The 22,873-nt window shown below is 47.4% G+C and overlaps 1 protein-coding gene across 3 annotated transcripts in view; it reads left to right on the top strand.

Annotated features, from left to right (window-relative positions):
- The first annotated feature begins 1,662 nt into the window (after window positions 1-1,662).
- IFFO2 (intermediate filament family orphan 2) overlaps window positions 1,663-22,873 on the top strand; it is a 154,036-nt gene continuing 132,825 nt past the window's right edge. For all 3 annotated transcript variants that reach the window (XM_086921703.1, XM_086921701.1, XM_086921702.1), the window contains exon 1: window positions 1,663-2,477. In XM_086921703.1, the coding sequence (XP_086777829.1) occupies window positions 1,789-2,477 (689 nt within the window). In that variant the 5' untranslated portion in view covers window positions 1,663-1,788. The remainder of the gene's footprint in view (window positions 2,478-22,873) is intronic.

Here is a 22,873-nt window from a genome sequence, read left to right as displayed (position 1 = left end):
CAGTCCCATGGCCTTGAAGAACAGTGCTCCCAGGGACCTTGATCCGAAGCATACGGATGACAGCATTGGGATGTAAAGAGCAAGGACAGCACAGGACTCTGGGGGGCATGCCTCTGTGTGTTGGGGGCACAGGCCCATGGAATGTGGTTATTGTACCGCTGAGTTGCAAAGTGTAGGGCTCTGAGGCCAGTGGTGAGTGTATGGCTTCAAAAGTGACAGAATGATGGATGAAAGAATGATTACACTTTGTAACCCCCATCATCTCAAGTACATTTCCTGTAGATTGACTTTCACATTTATATGAGTCATTGTCTTTATATAATATGTGTGTGATGTAACTCACGCCGACACCCTGTCCTTCTTACTTGGGATGAGCAGCACTATAAAATAAATGAAATACACATGAGAGAGGGTCTATGTGAAGAGGAGGGTCACCATTGGAGGGTGGTAGCAAGGCCAGACTGTCCGGACTGGGCATCTGGGGTTTCCCTGGGAGGCTGGAAAGGTGGTGGTGGGGGGGGGGGGCGGTTTAGTTAACGCAAAAAGACTTACACATTTATTCAAAGCTGCGCGCATACTGAAAAATTATACAGTGCACAATTATCTCAAAGTAATATAAACTTCTTTTGACTTGTACTTAAGTGGTTGTCTATTTACTTAATTGCATACTATTGCGCGACCTCTTCTGATGTGTCTGTAAAACGTAACTTTTGTCCTGAATTTTGACCTTCTGTCCTGAATTTTGACCCTTTGTCCTGAATTTTTACACTCATCGTCCTGAATTTGCACCCGTGCCAGTTGTTCACCCTACCTACATTGCACCCAAGCAATTGCACTGACACATCAGAGCCTCCTCACTTCTCTACTTCCACAAGCAGCTGATGACCTGGCTCTTCGTACAAGCACCTTGAGGACCAAAAATCTACACATCTGTCCAAGCGCCTGGATAGGCTCTGGGGGGTTAGTGGACTACGTAAAGCAATATAACATAACAAGGCTTGACCAAAGAGTCGAAAAAAATTAACAATTATTAAGTGGAAAAACAATACATTCAAAGACCTGATCTATTTATATTACAGTTAAGCGTTCCACTAAAGTATGTTATTGTTGACTTTTTATAGACACACCCAACGAGCTGCCCGCCGGCATTACATAATATGAAAGCACGTGTGGGGAAGATTGCTCCGCGCTCATCAAACTGTTCGCCTCCTCACCTGTACTTTCTGCATGTTTTTGAGATTTACATGCCCATCTTCCTGCGCAACCAATCAAAGGCAAGACTCCGGCACGTGGACCACTCTCAGTGCTGCCGGTAGTTGCCGAACGGGGCGTGTCCTGCTGCAGTGACGAGGCGGGGCTTGGACAGCAGAGAATGAGATTGGGCGTGTTCGCCTGTATCAGAGGCGGGGCTTCGTGGAGGGAATGTGACGTATAGGCGTGGCCTTGAGGCTGAGGGTGTGGCGTACGAACGGATAGTCTAACGGAGACGACAGGGCGAGCCTCACGGGAGGTGCCGAAAAAGGCGTGGCTTGTCAGTCAGCTTGGTTCCGCTCGCTCAGCGCGCTGTCCTCAGGGTGGGCGTGCGCAGTCCGCTCCCTGGGCGTGGCGCCGGGGTGGGCGTGGGTTGTGCGGTGCTTAGGCAGTCGCTGCGGCTCCCGGCTTCAGAGTACAGGCTGTGGATGGATTGCGGCGGTCTGCAGAACCCCGCATACACACACTGCAGCCCCCACCGCAGCCACGGCCGCCACCAGCGCCCTCCCCGCCGAGGCCCGGCGGCCGCCCGAACCCATGACTGCGGATTCGCGGCCACCGACCGAACATCTCCCCGGAGACCCCCGAGCATGTCCCCGGCGGCCCTCCGAGCCGTTCTCCTTGGGGCGGCCCACAGAACTCACTCACCCCCGGACCTCAGACCCCTACCCCTCTCGCCGAGCCTCGGAGGCTCCACCGGCCCGGCGCGCCCCCCACGGGGGCCGCATCATGGGCTCGCTGCTATTTGGAGACATGGCCCGAGGCATGGCTGCCCCTGCCCGCGGGCCTCTGCTGCTCGCGCCCCCTTCGCCGGTGCCCTCGGCCCTAAGGGATGACCTGGGCTCGGACATTCATCTGCTGCAGACCCTCAATGTCCGTTTCCGCCGCTTCCTGTCCCGGGTGCACGAGCTGGAGCGGCGGAACCGGACGCTGGAGGGGCGGCTGGAGCGGACACCTCGCGAGCCGCCGGTGCCCACCCGGCCTGACCGATTCCGCACCTTTACCCGAGACCAGGGCGTGCAGACTGGGCCTTCTCAGGGCTCCATGCCCGGCACCATCTGGAACTACACTCAGGTGCGGGGCACGCACACCGTGCAGGGACCAGGAGTGACATGGACACATCCCGATGGAGTAGGGGTCCAGATCGACACCATCACCCCCGAGATCCGAGCGCTCTACAATGTGCTGGGCAAGGTGAAGAGAGAGCGGGACGAGTACCGGCGGAGGTGAGTCCGGGGTACCATGCGATCACCCTCTTATGACTGGTGCAATGCCTTCCGAGCACTAGCTCATTTCATGTACACTATCCGCTACTTCCACCACTACCTGATTAGATATTCATCCTCTTTATCACCACTTATGAACACTGCTACTCTTCTCATCATAGTCAGTCTTATCATCTCTAACTGACTAGTTAGTCAACAGCACTTCTGTCATCATAACTGGTGTATAGGAGTTAATTTCTCGCTGGCCCATACCAGACAATGATCACGATCTGGCACTGCTAACTGGTTCGGTTGTTGTGAGCCCTCACACATTGACTTGAAATGCTGCACCCCGACATATAACCTCTATAAATAAGATGTCAGACTAATCGATAGAGGACACTGCCATCTTAACTGATCAATAACAGGCATTGACGTTTTCACATGTCTATAGCACATTGCAACAGTTTTAGAAAGCCATCACTGCTAAACCCTGGCCATTTCCTCACTGCTTACCTTTAGAGCCAAAACAAAGTTGGGATACACTTGACAACCACTTAATTGTATTTGCCTCACCTTGAACTAACAGCCCTGCTTTCGTGTCCTACCCCGGCTCCTTCTGCTGCACTTGTCTAATTCACCTTCAGTCTCCTATGAATCCAAATTAAACATACTTTGTCAGCAGGAACATTAATCACACTCCCCTGAGCCCCAAAACGGAGTTTCCACCCCATGGCAGGTCAGAAACAGTCATCTCAGTGGTACATGATTTTGACCGTCAGACAAAATACAGTGATGGCTCCTATAGCTTAACCCACCCTTTCTTGAAGAAACCAACTGTTGAACCATCCCATAGAGGTAAATTGTCCATAGGGTCTGACTGGGGCAGGAAAGGGCCAGGGCACCAAAATAAAAGTGCCCCCCCCCCCCCATTACTGACTTGTAATAGTTAAAATAAAGTGGCCCATGTTTGTAAATTGTGACAGGTAAAGCATGATTTATAAATGATTTACAGGTTATGGAAGATTGCGCAGATTTTGAGCTTGTGGCAGGCAATTTTTTCTGTAATATCGGAGAACTCGTAAGTCAAAGCTGAACACCAGACCATAAGACAAACCCACAAACGGCAGAAAAACAGCCTTGCATTGATCTGTCAGACCAGCCCATCAGACGGTTCCTGGTTGCCCTGTAGGACAATATGGCTGATTGTCCCCATGAGCAAACCTGGAACCCACTGCACAGATCCTGGGAAAATTGGATGTAGATAGTGTGGCAGCCCAATCACTCACCCATGATGCCACAGTCAAAGCATTATTGTTATCCACTCCACCGCCTTTGGCAATAGGCTGTTCTATATGCTTTGACTTTTTTTGACTCTTGCTTTCATTGTTGCTGACAGAGAGTGAAAATTGAGGATCATCAACGCCATCTCTCCGATGCCCCAACTTGGTCTTCGAAAAATTCACGTTGTTTACTTTTTATTATATCTGAGCATATACTGTTGATAATTGACTGACTGTTAAGGTGTCCACTGTCACTAGGAAGCGTTTGCCAACAGCATGGTCCATCTGGGGCTTAAAACGCAGGCCCAGAGTATTTGAAACCAATTTACGTGGTTTTAGGGGGCTGGCTTAAAATCCACAGGTTTTGTAGGCAGTTAAGATGTAACTCCTAAAATATTTAAATTCCGGGTGGCAGATATTCCGAAGCATTACTTTTTCTGCAAAACTTGTATTTATTTCTGGCCAGGTGTACTTATACTCCCTCGAACCATACAGTTCTAAAAGTATTTGATTTCTCCAGCCTGCCTGGAGTCACCGCTGTATCCCACTTGTCTGTCTGGCCTTCACACCAAACAAGCACCCTTCAAACTGTCTGCAAGCCATTATCAGACTTCTCAACAACCATGACTCTTGCAATGGCCACAACTTTCCTAATAGTAGAAGCAAAATTAAACATTAGGAAAGCTGAAACTCCGCTGGGTTCGAATTTATCAGGTGCTATAAATGCCACCCAAATACGAGTTTTTCCTCAATAAGGTATACGGTGTACATTTGGTGCTTGTCAGCCCAAAATCAACACATATGTACCTAGGTAGATAAAAAAAACAATTTCCTGTATCTCACTGTCCATCATATCCACTAACGGGCTGACCCGTCCAATATCTGCTCTGCTCCCTTTGTTGACCCTAAGACCGAGGCAAAAGGCGTTCAGGCTTGTATTAGAAATATAACTAAATTGATTTGTCATTTAATCAAGCGAAGGCATGTGCAAATGTGTTCACTTTCCGAGTTGAAAAATGGTTTCTGTCCTAGCCCCCAAAAAACACTGACGGAATTCATTAAATAAATATGTTTTTGGGTTGCTCGCTAATGACTCCTGTATCATATGAAGTGGACAAAATTAAAAACAAGAGACCCCTTTGCGATCCAGTTGGGGTCCCATCCTGGGGTCTGGCAGACGATTTTGAGCAAATCTAATTTTGAGTGCTTGAAGTCTACCCATCTTATCTTCTGTAGAGAACACCCCTCGCTTACCAAAAGCAATTCAAGGCCTTGCGATATTACAATCAGTGCATCTCCCTACACTGTGATCGTGCTTGTGCACTGTCACAATGCCGATCTACTTATTTTTGTAGAGTTGCTTTGTGATGTCACTTTTTTTTAATTTTTTTTAGAAAGGTTTGTATAATGTCACAATGCAGGTACACCTGCTCTCATAGAATGGGTCATTTTATAGTGCGGATTAGGCTATTTTGTGCATGTTTTCTTTACCTTATTTTAATTATTTAGTTCTTTAATGTTTAAATGCATTATAGCATCATGTAGGATCTTGTGTAGTATGATATTGTAATGCAGGGCAATCTGTGCATGTAAATTGTTTCATTTTATAACATCACAATGCAGATATTCTTGACGGTTATACATTTGAATTTTGAGGGACAATATATAGGAAAGTATTGTTTATAGAAAATCTAGTTTTCCCCACATGTCGATATTTTTACTTTTGATGTTTGTCCTCGATATTGAGATATATATCACATTCTGGTTCCAATATTCATGGTGCACACCACAGTGATGTCATCCAGTAGTTCTGTCCCATGTGTGGAAAATTTCTTCTAGTTGGATTTTTGACTGTGATGTCACAATACAATTTGTATACTCTAGTAGAATGTTTTACCATGTGATGGTGCATGGGCTGGCTGTCTTCTGCGGTGTTTAGGTAAAGTAACGACATAGATCATGTTCCTCGGCTGTCTTTGACTAACCGTACTTTCATTAGGTGATCTAATGATATGCTGACCAAAATGTTCACCTTTTGTGCTGCACCCCCTCCCCCACCGCAAAATACATTCTGGACCTTCTCTCCTGGAGTGAGACAAATACTTATTTGCGTGTGGTCGGTCCTGTCTGTAATGGCACAGATGAGTTCAAACAATGGGATGGAATGTGATCCAGAATAATTTACAGTGGTTGAGATTTAGTAAGACATCCAATCAAATGCTTTTTATGCATGTTTTCCTTATAAGGGGATGCATGTTCAGATGTGAGTCCCAAGCTTGCTATGCCACACCGTTCACAATGCATTTCACGCAAAAAGGCCCAGAAACTGCCAAAGCCAGCCTGTAGTTGTCTGCTCCCATCTAGAGGTGGCCTGACCCTGTGGGATGTCCCTATATGGGCGGGGCTAGGCAAAGACCAATTAGCATATGGTTGGTTCCTCTTAAGAACAACATTAATAAACCAATAACTGGCGGAATAGAATGTGGCACCGGACACTTACTAGTGCTGACAAGAATACATGCAACTCATCACAGATTGTGCAACTAAATAACACAGCACCTGACGAAACTATATAAAAAGAAATAAATGGAGTTGTGCTCTAAACACCAATCCTGGCCTGACTGTGGTTGTTGGCACGACCTAGCAGTTTGCAGTGGAGTGCTCCTTTTTGATTGGGGCCAATAATGTGACGCCACTTTGCTGTGGCAGCTGAGCGCTCTATAAATGTTATAACATAACATAACATGGGCTGTACATGGGTGTCCCCATTTCTGTTAACAAACCCCCCCCCCCCCCCATGCTATCACACTCCAAATAATGGAATGCCACCAGATCAGCATTTCTCACTAGTCGTTAAAAGACAAGGCAGCTAGGCACTGCGTATTCAGAAAAGAAATACATTAATACATAGGTGTCTTTTTATTTTGTCACCCCCTCTTCGCCCATTGGTCTGCTCAGCTGTTCACATTGTGACGACATCCGCACCCTACTTAAACAAAGGAGAATCTGCTGCCCTGATCCTACTCGACCTCTCTGCAGCCTTCAACACCATATCCCACCACCCACTCATTGATCGATTGTGCCATATAGGAATCACAGGTGATGCACAGGTGATGCGCTGAGATGGATGGCTTCCTTTCTCAAGGGGCGCACACCGAGAATCTGTCTCCATCCCTTTACCTCTCAACCAAAGCTCACACTCCGCTGCATCCCTCAAGGCTCATCCCAGTCCAACACTCTTCAAAATCTACTTGACACCACTCACAGACATCGTTGGTACCCTCAACATAATCTCGTACGCCGACAACGCCCAGCTCCTCTACTCTCTCTCAGTGGACCCCATCAAGATGACCAACTTTCTTAATTTTATGAAGAACGCCTCCACCTGGGTGAAGAACTGCATTTAGCTAAACGCAGACAAAACTGAAGTACTGATCTTCGGCAGACACACCTCCCTCTGGAACGGCTTCTGGTGGCCATCAGAACTCTGACCCACCCCACTCTGATGGTCCACACCCACATTCTCGGCTTCGTCCTGGATAGCAAACTCTCCTTGAAACATCAGATCAACGCGGACTCCTCGGCCTGCTTCCAAATTCTCTGCAAAGTCTTAAAGTGGCTCCCCAACAGCACCAGGAAAACTGTGATGCAGGCCCTCATTACCAGCCGGCTGGACGATGGCAATGCATTTGTATATCTCGTATATAGAGACCAGGGCCGGACTGGCCATAGTGGGCAACAGGCGTTTACCCGGTTGGCCGCTAGGGTGGGGGCCAGTTTTGGGCCCCCTGGGGACCGTTTTGTTACCGGGGTCGGAATCTCGGTAACAAAATCGGCCGAACACGGCCCTCGCAAACTGCTCAGCTGCACTCTTCCCCCCCCTCAACCCAGGGGTCCTGATAGGGTCTGAACAAAGTCAAAAGCGTGCATCTCTTAATTACTTGTGATGTAAAAGCTGTGTGCCTTTATTTCTCTCATCCATTGCATTTGCATCTGGGTGTGAAGCTCCAGATAGCTCCCAGACAAGGTGCTGCGTGCACTTTGCTGCTCGGAACTAAAGCAGACAATGCACAGGTGCTGCTGAATGTGTCCGGTGTCTGAAACCGGGACGAGATCAGCATATTTCAGTGGGGCCCAACTTCTTGACAGGGTGGATGGCAACCACCCTGTGAGAATAGTGGGTGGGCGCCACGTGTACACCCGACATGTACCCTGCACATTCGCTTTCAGAGAAGTGCATTTCAACTTCAGTTATTCCACTGATGGGCTTATACTTTGCAGTGCCTTTTCTCCATTCTGTATCCTTTTTCTAAATCGCCCTGTTATGTTTAAACTATATTTTCAGGTCACAGTGATTCAAAACCAAGTGTTTGATATATACCTACCTGCAAGGCAGCATGTGTTATGCTGCGTTCAAATTGTTAGGGGGGTTTGGTGTTTTTATTGTTGAGGGGCCCCTCAAATTTAGGGGGCGTTTTTTCTCTTCATTTTATTTTTCGGGCATTTGCTTTTTGGATTTTTTTACTTTGCCAATGCTTGTTTCTCTGCAAACACTGTAGAAGGTGTTCTGTGTACGCACTCCTTTGCGGGGAATAAACGTTACCACAGAACATGTCCTTATTTCATGCGATGGTCTGCGTCTGCCTCCGAGGTGTGGCCTCTTTCCGCAGCAGAGCTGGTGTGCGCTTCGCAGCCGGGTAGTCGCGCCGTCCATGCCACTTGTTATCCGCTGTACAGGCTGCTGGGCGCTGTCCGTGCACCACGTGCCCCATTGCTCTGTTGTTAACTTCTGCTTTTCCTAATAAGTACGAATTTACTTGGTTATAAAATAATTAAACAACCATGTATCTCCCTGGGAGCGAGGAAAGTAGTTGTTCAATCGCATCCTCACTTTTATAGACTTCCCGAGTCTGAACTTGGCATTTCGCCTCCTTTGATTTCGGTTCCTATATCCCTTCAAAATGGGAGCGCATCGGGCGGATCTTGTTTGTACATCTGGAGGGAGTCACTCACGGCGGATGGAGAATGAGTGTTTGCAGACCAGCATTGTCATCAACCCCCTCTCCCAAAGCTTGCCCTGTGTCATCGGCTCCTGGCCACACATCCCTACAGCCTGCTGTATGGGAGGGTTACCCCCTCCGAGTTCCATCTGTGAGAAATGTCATGACTGAGCACCCCCAAAACTCGAGCGTTTCCTTTTCTTGTCTGCACCCTGCCCCCACGATCAGAAGCTTTTCCTGTGCTTGTCCACAAGCCCCGCCCCTCGCCCTCTACACAGGAGCGAGCCGGATGCAGCCCTCGTTTGTATTCACTCATTGTCTGTTTCCGTTTTCTCTTGTTTCCTCAGTCTCGTCTGGGATTTTTTTTCTCAACACTTGGGATTTATTTTAATTTTTTCCCTTTCTATTTTAGTCTTCGACTCGACTTAGCTGCCTTGTTTTCTCCTTTATCTGTTGACTTCTGAGCTAAGATATCGGGGCAGCACCACGGGTACACTTGTACTGAGATTGCGTCCTTTCTGGAGGTTGTTACACAGCAAGACTCGTGGGTAAGGTTACCAGACCTCGTGTTTCAGTCTTAAGCATTCCTCCAAACCCAGTGCATACTGCACACACCGTCCGCCCAGTGCAAGGCAGAAACGCACGTCAGCTCTTTGAGGACTTATTGGCTCCCCAAATGTTCCTCTAGTTAGGCTGTCTGCAGGTGTCCCTGGAAACCCTTTGGAAGGCACTAAACTGGACTTCAGGAACCCTCTTCCTCTATTGGTCTCTTAAACAGGCCCGGCTCTACTGTGACCCTCAGCTGAGTGGTGGATTGCTTTCTACTTACTACTTTAATAAACTACCTAAGTGGTCGTTTCAACGTTAACTGGTATTCTGCATTATTACTTTACAACACCCACCTCAGTTATTCAGGGGCAGCACTGGGGACCTCGGCAGTGACGGGATGCGCCATCCTGTCGTCTTCCTGTTACAGTTCAAACGCATTGATGCGCGCTGTTTTGCCTCCAATCCCGCATGATTATAATTAATATAGGAGCCATAAATACAGGCCTTTGCGGGTTTCACGTACATGCCTGTGTGGGCCGGAGTCGAGCAGAGCCCCTGCTGCTACTTGGACTTACTATTTAATTGTCAGAGGTACCATCTGCCCATGTTAAGACTCATGTATTTGACTTTCTGATCTTATTTTAAGGTGTTGCGTCAGCCAAAACCTTTTTGATTTTGCTAAAATGGTTTGAGTGATATTCTTAATTATAGGGGCTTTCAGTCAGCCGTCTTCATCCCACTACTGCATAGAGTAATGGGTCTACCCATGCCAAACCTTGTTTTTCTTCCTCCCACCTACCTCTCCTCACTCTTGTATAAATTCGACCGTGTCTGTATCTGCCGTAGCCCTCCCTTGTTGGGTGTTGCATGTTGGCATTTATGAGTTAGTGACAGGAAATCTGGATTTATCTTTCAGTGATAGGAAAGTGCACCAAATCTCTGCCTCGCCCTGTAATCGTACCTTTATTTCCAGTGTACTCTTGAAGTCAGTAAACATTTTGCTTGCCAGGATCTCCACCTGATGTCGTCATGTTCTGAATCACCAAGTGTGCTAATGCTGGGCGTAATCTTGCAATATTGGAAGCTGATTATTTCCGCTTAGGTGCAAATTTGAGAAGGCATGAAAACTCCTTTTTAATTTTGGGTGTCGGTCTACTTATATCCTTATACTTATAACTTTGGGCCACCATCGAAACAAGGATGCTCTCCTTGGTGCCCATGCTTTGACCAGAGCCGCAAACTTGATTGCAGACATTTCCAGTAGCGTCTGGTGTGCAGTCAGTCGGCAGGGGGCAAAGAAAAGTGTACAAAAACATACTTGGCTGCTGCATGCACAGCTACAGCGCCTGCTGAAATGCTGCTCTTGTGCTTCTTCCTCGCTGTAGGCAGATGCTCCCAGCCTCCCCTGCGGCCAACCTTGGCGCTGCTCTCATGCATGAGAGCAGGGTCAGGATTGGCCTCCGTGTCAAGGATTTGTGCTCCCAAGGGAGACTGGGAGCCTCCGTCTCTTCTTTCTCCGTCTCTTCTTTCTCCTACCCAACAATGCAGCTGAGTTCGAGACAGCTTCACTACGTATGTTGGCCCACCTGAGGCGGCTGGCCAAATCCACATGAGAACTGAAGGCAGTGCTCGACATGCCCCCAAACCTCATTAAATGAAAGAAAAAGCACACTAATAAAAGATCGAGTTTTATCTTTCTATTTTTTTTCAATTTGAGTCTGGTGAAGGGGGTTGACGCTCCCCCGCCATAGCAGAAGAGCCGCCACTGACCACATTTCACAGTGAGGAAAACGCCAACACACTCCTCTGTGCCCCCTGATAGCATGTTCTTTTTATATATATTTTTTTTTTTTACAGGGCCCCACCCTGCCCACATGCATTTCTCCACCTTCAACTGCAATGCTGTTTAAGACGCTGCAGGGGTGTGGAATGTCCGCCTGCAAAAAATCACAGCACATAATACCATCAAACTTTGACTCTGGTTATGGAAGATGCTCCTGCTCAACTCGCCGGGCTACAAGTAAAATTGTATAGTTCCGTACATACTTGTCTTTAGAACTCAAGTAGGGTTGGGGGGAAGTCTATCCAGTGACATCTCACTCAAGGAGGACTGTGGCACTAACAAACATTGGAGAAGCCAGTGAGACTGGCCTTGGTGTGTTAACACATGCAAATTCAGGCATACACAGATGCTTCTTAGCAGTCAAAGTCAATCGCATTAGCTTTGCCTATACTGAGGAAAAAAATACCAAAAGGGTTACTTCAAATGCATACAGGAATGAGTTGGAGAAACAGTGTACATTTCCTATACAAAATAGTCCCTAATAAATTGCAATGCAAGCACTTTAAAGAAGGCGAAATGATTGACCAAATTGGATGAGGTGAGTGTGATTTAGTCCTACGTGGAGTAAGGTCAACTCTATTTATATTTTTAGGTATTGGTAAGTCAGAGGCCAGAACTAACTAGGGTTAAAAAGGCCCGAGCCAACACTTCGTGATCAGTGGGAATTCCTATGAGGTAACATTTAATTCCATTGGTTTTTGGCTTGTCTTCGCATTTGCACAAAAGGAGCAATCATATGCAGATTGGCTTGGAGTGGAAGGAGCAGTCCGGCCTGAATGATGCGTTTTATGAGACAGGTTGTATCAAAGCCTTTTCTGCCTTTCATAGTAACAGTCCCTCCATGTAACCTGGATGGCGGCCTCCTGAAGTTTTGTTTGCGGACCCCCAAAGCTTGACTGTGTTTAGATTTAAAGCACCGCACGTGCGCAGTTAGATGTGACGGAGGGATCCCTAGGGCCAGGGTTAGATGCTGGTTGATGCATTTTACCTCAGCATCACTGAAAACGCGTGCACAGCATTTCTGCGCTCGCTGATCAATAACCAAAGGACCTGCATGTTAGTAGAAAGAAAAGGGGGGAACAAAACTAGAATTGTTTCTAGGTTGCAGTTTGTTTGAAGCCTTCAGGAGACATCGATCAGCCTTTGACGTGGAAGAACTTGAAAAGGGAGGTTTAGGAAGTCGGGGTGCAATAGTGGTTGGAAGTGAGCAGCAAGCTTGGTAAGGTGACATGTCCTGTGTCTTGCCTGGGCGGTATAGGGGTATGGCGTTATGTTGCGACACCAGGGATTTGTATAGGGATACTCTCTCCGGTTACGGGCCCTCTTGGGTTTTGTGCAGACACTGGCCTATGGAGGTGGGTACGTTTCCACACTACCTTGGTAGGTTTGGTGGGGGTGGGGGGTGGTGGGCGTTCATAAGCAGCTGTTCAATAGAGTGGGCAGGTGGTATAGCGACCATCTATCCAGAGAATGGATTCGAAGGGGAGTCCTTAAGCTAGATGCCTGTTAATGGCCGGAGGGGGTGGAGACGGACGCGGGACTCCTCCATGGGGCCCTCGAATCAGTGACGTTGCTTGCTTCTCAGTCAGCACACACTTCCCGCAGATGGGTCCCTCGGTGTGTGCTCTTCACTCAGGCGTGTACAGACACTTCAACATTTCAGACCCCTAATTGCCGGGCATTCAGTGAAAGCTTCCGCGTCCTCTTTGATCTCCACACGCCCGGCTTGTGAGCAGGCCCCAGCCTGCGGAGGGGGGCTGGGAGGGGGCCCCCGCTGCTTGTGGGAAAATAGTAATACTGAGAACTCCACACAGGGCGGGGTTTGCACGCCCACCTGCACGCTCTGTACACTCCCTGCCCAGGAGCTCCCTCATGTGTCGGGAAGGGGGGTTAAGCGCCAAGGACTCCGCCCCTTCCAAGCTCCCTCTGGAAGCTCGGGGAACTCCTTATTGGTGACATGGGCGCCAGTCACTAAAACATTGTTGTGCCCGGGTCATGCTGATGATTGCGGGTGTCTTGGGAGTATGCTGTGGCCTTGTTATGAAGGCTGAAAGGTTGACATGCACATTTGTGTGTTTTTTATTTTTTTATTTTACACTTTTGGAAAAACGGTAGATAGTGGGATGCTGCGGCAGAAGTCTTCCATAGTCACAACAGATGTATGCATAATCTGCCATGAGCGAGGGTGTGTGTTTTTTTTTTTTTTAATGGATGGTGAACCATGCTTTTCATCCAGACACTTAATCTTTTTAATCACATATACAACCCTCGATTTGAGGATGCACTTTTTTTTTTTAAAATCCTATTAATTTGAGCAGCACCGTGCCTGTGTGTTAGATACTCTCATGTGGTTGTTATTTCATTAAGATAACAGGCATAACAATACGCTTCTAAAAGTATAAGGGACTGATTTCAGTAAGTTCAGCAGGAACAGTGGCGGAATTATGTTCTAAAGATGAATTCATAGAAGTGCTGCCTAGGGTTTACACCGCAAATAGGAAGAAATGTTAGAGCAGGCCATTGTGCACTGTGGCTGCCTGGGGTGTATAGGAGCATGGCACTGAGGGGACCTGCCATTGCCCAACAAAGGCACATTTTTTGTTTAATGAGGAGGGCGGGCCTGAGTAGTAACCCATGTAAGAGGCGGTGTGGACTAATATCCGCCTTGGACTGACTGCCACGTGATTGGGTCCGTGAGTGCAGAATGCCAGGCAGACTGACTGTTGTCTGACATGTTAGTATATGTATGTTCAAATATATGCTCAGTTTATTAATTTGAAAAAAGGCTGTGGTCCCAGGGTCTAATGAGGCCTAGGAGGGTGGGGTGGGGTGGAGTGGGGGAGGCTCTTGCCCCGTACCCATGCAGCCTACATAAAGAAAATGCAGAGTGCGCATGACTGGTTTGGTCGGACACAGAGGCCCGACCAAACAGTCAGGGCCAACAGCATTGGGCAAGCCACTCCTCCCCCTCCCCTACCTGCCCGCCCCCCAACCAGCCTACCCTTCTGCTTTCTCGCATCGCGAGAAGCAGAAACATAAAATGGTATTTCAAATATAATTTTATGTTTCTGCTTCTCACACTGCAAGGAAGCAGTGGGGCGACGCTCCTCTGCCCTAATGGAGGAGCCAACCCTGCTGGAGATTGTGCCCTGTATAGAGCACTGGCCTATATACTGAGATACTACACTGTCCCATGATGGAGACCAGGTCCTGCCCGTGGATGACCATTACTCTGAGAGCACTGTCCCATGGAGGGAGGCCCTATACTATCCAATGTTTACAAACCCTTCTTTGCAACCTATAGAGAGTGATAGAGACTGCCTCACCCCTGCTTTGTCCCATGTAAGAAGACCTGATATTGCTCTGGGCATGGAGAAACATGAAGTGCTCCACTGATCAGTGGGTGGACACAGGCCTGCAGAAAATAGAGGACTCTCACCCCTCCCGCCCGCCCACTGTTGCATCAGCTGGCAGGGCCGCTGGAATGGGCAGAGTTGTGCCATGTTTATGCACCGCTTTACCCGCACTGGGCGTTACCTTGCTGTCTGCTTCTGTGTTGTTGCTATACACAGGTTCCGATCGCATGTTATCTTTGCCACCACAGAAAGTGTTGGGCTGCAGATTGATTATATGCAACTCTTAGGCTCCTTGGCACCTTCTGATTGAGCTGTCACAACCGACATGTTGTGTAATCTGAAGTGACTCCTTTGCACCGCCTGAGGTGCGAACAGTTAACACTGCATAAATCATTGTGTGTGTGTTTTTACCCCGGGCCCGCCTGCTTGTTCTCGACTGGAGACTTTTTTTTCCTCATAGTACATTGCCATCCAGGCACTCTGCTGTGTGGGTTACGAGTTCCCGTGCAGGGTGGGTCACTGTCAGGTATGTTATTGTGCACCCTTGTGAACTGGTCTCTGCTTGTTGAGGGGGTCCTTGCTGTGTTCTTAGTGTGCCTTTATAGGGGTCCCTGTTGGTTGTAGACCGTGGTTGTTCAGGCTGCGATCCCCGGGGTCCCCTCTGACTGGGTGTAGTTAACCTGCATCGCTACTCTATGCTTAATTTGTAGGACATGCTTTGCTAGGTGAAGTGTTATTTTCTGAATCTGGCATTCCTACCTTGGTTTTCTCCTCCAAAGGTCTCTGAAACTGGGTAGTCTCTTGTAGTTCATGTGTGGCTGACCTGCACTGCATGTGTTCACCCAGGTGTGGTAGAGTTTGTCCCTCATGGTCGAATCTTCACTGAGATTCTGCAGGGGTTGGCCTTTGTAGACGGATCTTCTCCTCCAAATGTCCATGATGGAAAGGTCTCCAGGTCAACGCTCGCTGATAAGGTGATGCATTTGAGTTTTATGTGGAATAAAAACACACCCACTGGAGTGGCTCTGTCTGACTCCAAAATGCACCATGTTCTATACATCCCTGGTGACCGAAGCCACGGTGCACATTTTAGGAGCAGTTAGACGTAGCCTATAGTTTTAATTGTTCTTTTTAAGTTGTAGACCTCTTGGTTTTAATGCCAGCTTTAGTAATAATCTGCTTGGTAACGCCATACTGGCCCTGAGCTGTTTTCTGCCCAGATTTCTCCTCAAAGAAGTGTCTTTGCCGCCAAGGGAGGAGTTATTGTGAATTACTCACCACTGAATGACTTGGAACAGCTTGTGCCTCGGGTGTATCTGGTAATGTGCTATTACTGGTGCCAACCATCAGTGGCTTTGTCTGAGTGCCAGACCCTCACCTGCATTCCCACTTGTGCAATAGAGTGTAATTATATTTTGATGGCATGGTGTTGATCGAGTGTGATGAAGTTGTATCATGTGAGAATAATTACATACATGAGTTACAGCATCACTCGTTTCAAACCCAATGACCTCAATCTGGTTCCGGAGTAGATATCCCTGCCTGGATACCAGCGCATTATCTTCAAGATTTGTGTTTGCTGGTGCTAGAAGACCGCTGTGTGGAGGAAAAGTGGTGCAGTCCAGCAGAGACTTGAAGCGAATAGGGGCTATACAGACTTGCATCAGTTAGGCTGGTGCTCATGCGGTTTCAATTTGTGGTGGCTTCTGTTGCAGGGTGATGGCATTGTTCAAGTGTAGATACAAGGCTTGTAATTATTGGGCACTACTAATGGCTACTGAATGCCAGTGCCCTTGAAATTTGAAGCTGCCACTGGTAGAACTGGACCTTTTTTTGAGCTCTTGTGAACACATGTCTTATGGTGTAGTTGGACACCTCTTGAAAAAGCAAGCCACCTGTGACGAATGAGGCATGAACATAAATGTTCTTCAACCTCATTGGTTCACAGAGTAGAAGCTACAGTGGCTATGGGCTGGTTCCACTTGGGCTCATACTTTCTGATTTAAACAAGGGTGTCACTCAAGGACTATGAAAAAAGACCATTTAACCCCCAATATATGAGTTGCGGTGAAGCCTCCCATTACTAAATATCCACAGGCGAGTTCTTGCATTCAGTCGGAGACTTATAGAATCCTCTAATTGGTTGTTTGCAAATAAACCCTCCACCCAAGGCAAGTTTTTCATCCTATTCGAAATATGGTCGGAAAAATATTTTGCAAAAGCTTAGATTCAAAAATATATAGACAACCAAAACCGTAGTATAAATGTCTCTACAATAAATTAACCAGCATCGAAAGCCTCAATCCAGTCAAACTCACTTACTACATATTTTAGCACTGGGTTAATTTACTATTTAAACTTCGCTCTTAGCAGAAATACCCACTCCCTCAGGCACTCATGCTCCTGGTACCTATCTGACCGGCCACAACAATTTCTGCCTTTTTAAAGGGGACCTGAACCAGCACTTTCTGTCTCCCTGAAAACCTTCATTAATGCATTATGACCTGTGAATGCTCTTTGTTGTGCTAGACCATACATGAAAGCACTCGGCCGCCGTGTACACTGGGTCCTTGTACTCAAGAACTCCAACATCAATAAAAATAGTCCATTTAGGGTCAATAATCAGATAGTGGCTGTTGGACTTGGCCCTCTTGGCAGGGTCATCCCTTACCTTTTTGCCTTCCTCCAATATGCTCTCTGACCTGTTTTTGTTGGTTTAATGACTCTGGGCACTTTACCACTGCCAACCAGTGCTAAAGTGCATATGCTCTCCCTACTGTAAAATGTATATGTGATTGGATTCCATGATTAGCTTATTTGGTTTACTGTCAGACCCCAGTAAAGTGCACCAGGAGTGCCAGGGCTTGTAAATACAAATGCCGCTGGTGGGCTTGCAGCACTGGTTGTGCCACCCACAGAAGCGACCTAGTAAAATGTGTCTAAGGTCTGCCATTGCAGAACCTGCATGCAGTCAGGTACTGTCATGCTAACTGCGCAAGTACACCTACTTGCCAGTCCCTAAACCTTCCCTTAACTTCATAGGGTAGGCCCAATGGCAGGGTGAATTGTAAGCATAAGGTACTGCTAGTCCTGATGTGTGTGGCATGTCCTAATAGTGAATTACAGCCAATTTCGTTTTTCACTATTGTAAGGCTACCTCGTCTCATAGGCCAGAATGGGCTGCTGGAATTATTACACTCTATAATCCCAGCAGGTTCAGGGAACATGGTAGAAAGTCAAGTTTAGTATGCCTGAACTCAGAATAATAAAATACTTCTTTTAGTGCATTTTATTTTAATATCCTGTGTTTTCAAATGCTACTTTTAGAAAGTTAGCATTTGCTTGCCTAACCATTTCAGCCCGCCTCTGCTCTTATGTGTATCTGCTGTCTGGGTTCTGTGAGTGACGGGGCTAGGGTGACAGGTGGTGAATAGGGGGATTACACCAGGATGGGTGGAGGGATTGCCCCATGACTCTGAATAGGGCTGTGCTCTGCCACCACAATGCTGGCTCCGCCTCTTGGGGAGCGACGGATGACTCTGCCCTGCACCTAGCCCAGGAAGAGGGAAGACTGTCAACAGAGTGCTCCTGGCTGTACTTGTCATCACAATGCTGGCTCCACCGCCTGCGGAGCGTCTGATGTCCCTGCCCCTCACACTGAAAGGAGAAACCAGAGCCTGCAAAACAAAGTGCTCAGAGACTGACTGGATTAGGCAAAGGCCCCCCTGGCCTGCGAGAACAAAAGAAATGTCCTATAAAAGTAGAAGCCCTGCTCCTAACAAATCAGATCCTGTTTGCACTAAGAAGAAACTCTGCCCAAAGAGAAGGACCTGGGAAAGCTGCATGGAGGAGTACTGTCTCTAGCCTGAGAGACTGACCTGTGGTGGGTGCCTTGCTGCAAGAAGGAGAGGAACTAAAGACTGAGAAGGACTTTATTTTTCAACTTGTGCATTCTTTCAAGAAAGATCTCCAAGGGCTTGCTTGCGTGTGAGCCTGCCCCCTGAACTGCGCCCCAGGAACATTGGGCGCTACCCCCCTAAAGAAAGAAGCGGCTGCTGGTGTGATTCTCCCCTTCAGCGCTGACCCCGGAGACTTGAGTGCACTGGGGAAGTCTTCCCGCACTCTGAGAGCCAGTGCCCCCACCTGGTCCAAGCAACGTGAACCCGTGGCCCCTGAGCTGCAGGAACGCACCGTAAAGACTGGTGGCACCCAAACTCGCCCCTCCGACGAAGAGGGCCTGTTCACAGCGTATCGCCGCTGGGAGTATCTCCAGCCACTGCCCCTTCTTCAGGACGAGGACTCTGCTTGTAAGCCTGTGCCCCGCCCCCCCCCCCGTACCCCCCCCCAAGCACCGCCAACCAAAGGAAAAGTGATCCCGTGGCCCACACGCCGCAACACCCTTCTGGACGGCACCGCAATGTGGGGCGTCACCTAGCATCATCCGCATCGCACCCTCACATCAAGAAAAGGTATTGTGCACTTTGCGTCCAAGATAGATTGTGCGCGGCGTACAGCTGCATTACTAAGGCCTGTACGCCTCGCCTTTGGCATTGAGACTGTCCACCTCACATTTATCGTCTAAAGTAAAGAGCCTCGTGCGCTTCGAAGTACAGACTGTGCGCGGCCTACGGCTGCCTGTTGTGAGCTCTGGGCGCTTTGGGTACGCTGGGCTGTGTACGCGTCGTACACTCTGCATCGAGCCCGTCTCTGTACGCCGGCCGCTGAACGATCCGTACACCGGAATTAGTACGCCCCGCGAGATGCGTGAGCCGCGGTAGGGCCTTATTACTCCTCCCACAGAACTAAGCACACAGAAGCGCTAGGAAGCACAGTACCTTCAAAGAACTTTGCAAATAAGAACTGTGGCATTTTTAAAGCATTACTGGAACCCTGAAGCCCGTTGACTGTATTTTAAAACCTGCCTCCAGTGCGCCTGACCGTACCCTGCGCTCCGGACTGCAGTGTCCGTGCGGCGTGTGTGCCCAGAACTGCCGTGGTACGAGGCGCACGAGTCTAGTGCGTCTCGTACACCTGGTTCGCTTACAGTATACGCGTCTCATGCGGAAAGCGTTAGTTATTAAGGCCTTTACCGGTAATCGTACGGAGCGCACAGGAGCGTTCTAGAGGGCCCAGACTTTGAGAGCACAGTAACTGCCCCTAAAGTTAGTGCCCAAGCATCAGACGGGGTTTTTGGAAGTATTTAACCCTTTGCAAGACTGAACATTACAATACTTATATATATGGCATATTGAGAGAAACTGGAGTTGTAAAACCTGCATTCAAAGCCTGCTTAAGTGTGTGTGTGTGTGTGTATATGTATGTATCTATATCTATATATATATATATATATATATATATATATATCTATATCATTTTAAAAGTAACTGGAATCCTCCTGAAACCGTTAAACACTGTATTTAAAAGCCTGATTAAGAGTTTTCATATAAAGGAATATATTTCTTATAAAACTACAGTCTTGTGTCTCTGTGTGGTGAGTTGGACATTGTGGAGGATGCTTCAAATGCTTAACCGTATGTACTCCAGAGATTAACCTTGACTGCTTGCGCCACACTACCTAGAGGGTAAGCAGGGGTTATTTCCTGAAAGTAATCCTTTGCCCTGACTTAGAATTGGGGGTCTCTGGTTGGCGCAGGTATGTACTTTCGACAAGCAGGGACCCTCTCCTTTAAAATTAGGTTGAATTTTTGTGTGTGGAGGTTTTTGTGTTGGTATACCTTTTGCATTCTATATTCAGCCTTTTCTTCCATAAAGATTTTATCACGGAGGTGCAGAATGTTTTTGTCCTGTTTATTCTTTTGTTCAGAATTTTGCCGTTAATGCTTTTAGGAAAGCGTGAGTGAGGAAGGAATGCTAGCTCTTCATTTTGAGGGTGTACTCTTCTTGTTAGTCATAACGCTACTCTATCATTGCTTGACAGACTAATAAATTAATATAGCCCGAAGCTGGTGACTAAGAGGAACACCCTAATCTGGATGTGGTATTCAGTTGCTGTTTGAAGCTCTTTTATGCTAGTCCGCTCTGGTGGTGCCTGCTGGTTGCTAGGCCCTCTGTACACCTTTCTCTACAGAGGGGCATGGAGCGGAGCCCTCATGCAGCAATATGGATTTGAACAAATAGCCAGATGTACAAAGCCATATGAGACTATTAACGTACGATTTGTAAAAACCTGGCCAACAGTCCTTTCTTTTTTTTTTTTTTTTTTTGATGTGACCATTTTGCAAGTCCTGAAAAGTATTTCCGAATTGAATGGGTTTTGTGGTCCATCTCGATTCTCTAATGGGATGAGCGTATCCTTCTAAAGGAGAGTTGAATAATCTATTTCAATGGTTTACGTCTACAAATGTATTCACAAACCATTTGTCAGTGAATGGCACCTCCAGGAGATGGTAACTGATCGCAAAAGAGAAGAAGGCACTCTCCCATTTATGAATTCTGTTGGACAACAGGGGGTAGGAGGGTTGGGGGAGGTAGTGGTTGGCCAATGGTGACGGGAGTAGGTTAATGTCCAGGGGACAACTGCCTGCTCTTCTCAGAATATTACTAAATAGTATGCGTAGCAAAACGTTGATGTGCAATTTGAGGCCAGTTTTTCGACCTGTCTCTTAGTACATCAGGCCCAAAATACTTATTCTTTGAAGTGCAAACTGACAACACATTAAAGTGTCACTTACCAATTTTGGTGCGGTTAAAATGTATGTCTGTGTAGCAGCCTCCATGAGTGAAGGTCGCAGCATGATTGCTTCCATTAGGGTGGTAAAACCTGCTCTGTGAGCACAGGGATGTGCGCCTGACAGCTTAAGGGATCTTATTGTCTTTGTACAAAGTCCCCGCAGTATGCTGGACAGCACCTTTTAGCTCTCTTCTGTTCTTTTCGTGACATGCTGTCATTGACACATGCCTGGTGCAAGAAGTGTTTTGCAACCCCGCAGATTGAAATAGTGGATTGCATCAGTGTTTCGGTGATAGCTTTCAGGTACTCTAGAAGTGCTCTGCTGCCAGTGTTGTCTAGGTAGCTGCCATGGGATCAGGCACTTTCAATATTTCCTGGCGCCATTGTTGTGGAAACGGCTACTCTGGGCTCGGATATTCAAAATGCATGCTTGCGCCAGTGTAGTGGAGACCACTGCTCTAGTCTCATGTATGGTTTATAATGGAATATATCCGGCCTAGAAGGCTTGTACAAGCCCCTCTGTTCACTGAAGTCCCAGGTTCCTGCAGTAAATTAACAGAGGGAGGCCCTATTATGTTTCTTACCCACATTTAATTTGTGATTTTTCCCCAAGTATTCAATTCATTGAGAGCAATTGACACATGTTCAGGGGTAAAAACACTTAACCGAGGTTATGTACGCTTAAGTGTAGCTACAGATCAGTAAAAGTGTAAAAAAAGATGTTTGCAATAAAACTAAAATTCCTGCTGATTTAGTCTGTGGTGAACACCCTGGTTCCAATCACACAGTTTTATGCTGGTACCTGTTTGATTAAGAACTCTGGTTCACGAACACTAAATTAGTGCTGGCTTCTGGATTGGTTGACACCATCCAATTACTTGTAGCTTTGAACTATACTGCTTATCTAGTCGTTTTTTGGCACAATTTTCTTCTTTGTTTCCTGCTTGTGTTGGTGAAAGCGTGTTTTGCTTGGCCTGCATTGTTACTACTTCCACCCATTGGGGCTTGCCCTGCTCCGCAACCCACTCAAACAACACTGCTTCCCCGCCCCCAACTCGCTGCTTGCCTCCCGTCGCTGCTTGTTTTAATGCACTTCGACCACGACTCAGCAGACCATCTCAGGTTCTTAGTGGCGACTGACGTTCTGTTGCAGAAATGTCCCATGGACCTCTGCGAGAGAAAGTGAAAGTAGGTGGTGTCTGTTGAACAGAGCTCTGATGCCCTTAATTCTGCCAACTATAGGCTTTTCCAGGTACTACGTGCTTTGCTTCACATCTCCTTTCCATAGGCACCACGTGGGTATGATTAGGTACGTGCTGTTCCACCTGTGGCTATTCACCGTTTTAAAAATCTGGGTCTAGCCTACCAATTCAAAGCAGAATCGAAAGAGTGATGGGTGGTATGTCACATTTCTCTGTTAGGAAGAGAAGACCTCGGCTATATTTCGAACTGTTTATTATGAACTGTTTTGCACTAATTTTGTTTGTAATATTTTGGCACTGAAGCAAAGCGTGCTGGCTCCTGCGTTGGGCGGTGCGGAACCATAGTTTGGGTGACTGAGTGCTAGCAGCAGACACAGGTGAAGATGATGAGGTGTATTGTAGATGAAACTGGACAATGTCTTGGTTCTGAAGATGTGTTCTGTGTTCTTTTGTCAATGGCAACCATTATTTAATTTGGTCTTTCATGGCTCCT

This window comes from Lissotriton vulgaris, chromosome 5 (genome assembly GCF_964263255.1).
Source record: "Lissotriton vulgaris chromosome 5, aLisVul1.2, whole genome shotgun sequence".
Lineage (NCBI taxonomy): Eukaryota > Metazoa > Chordata > Amphibia > Caudata > Salamandridae > Lissotriton > Lissotriton vulgaris.
Note: the sequence above shows the minus strand (reverse complement) of the source record. Positions and strands in the feature narration are given on the sequence as shown.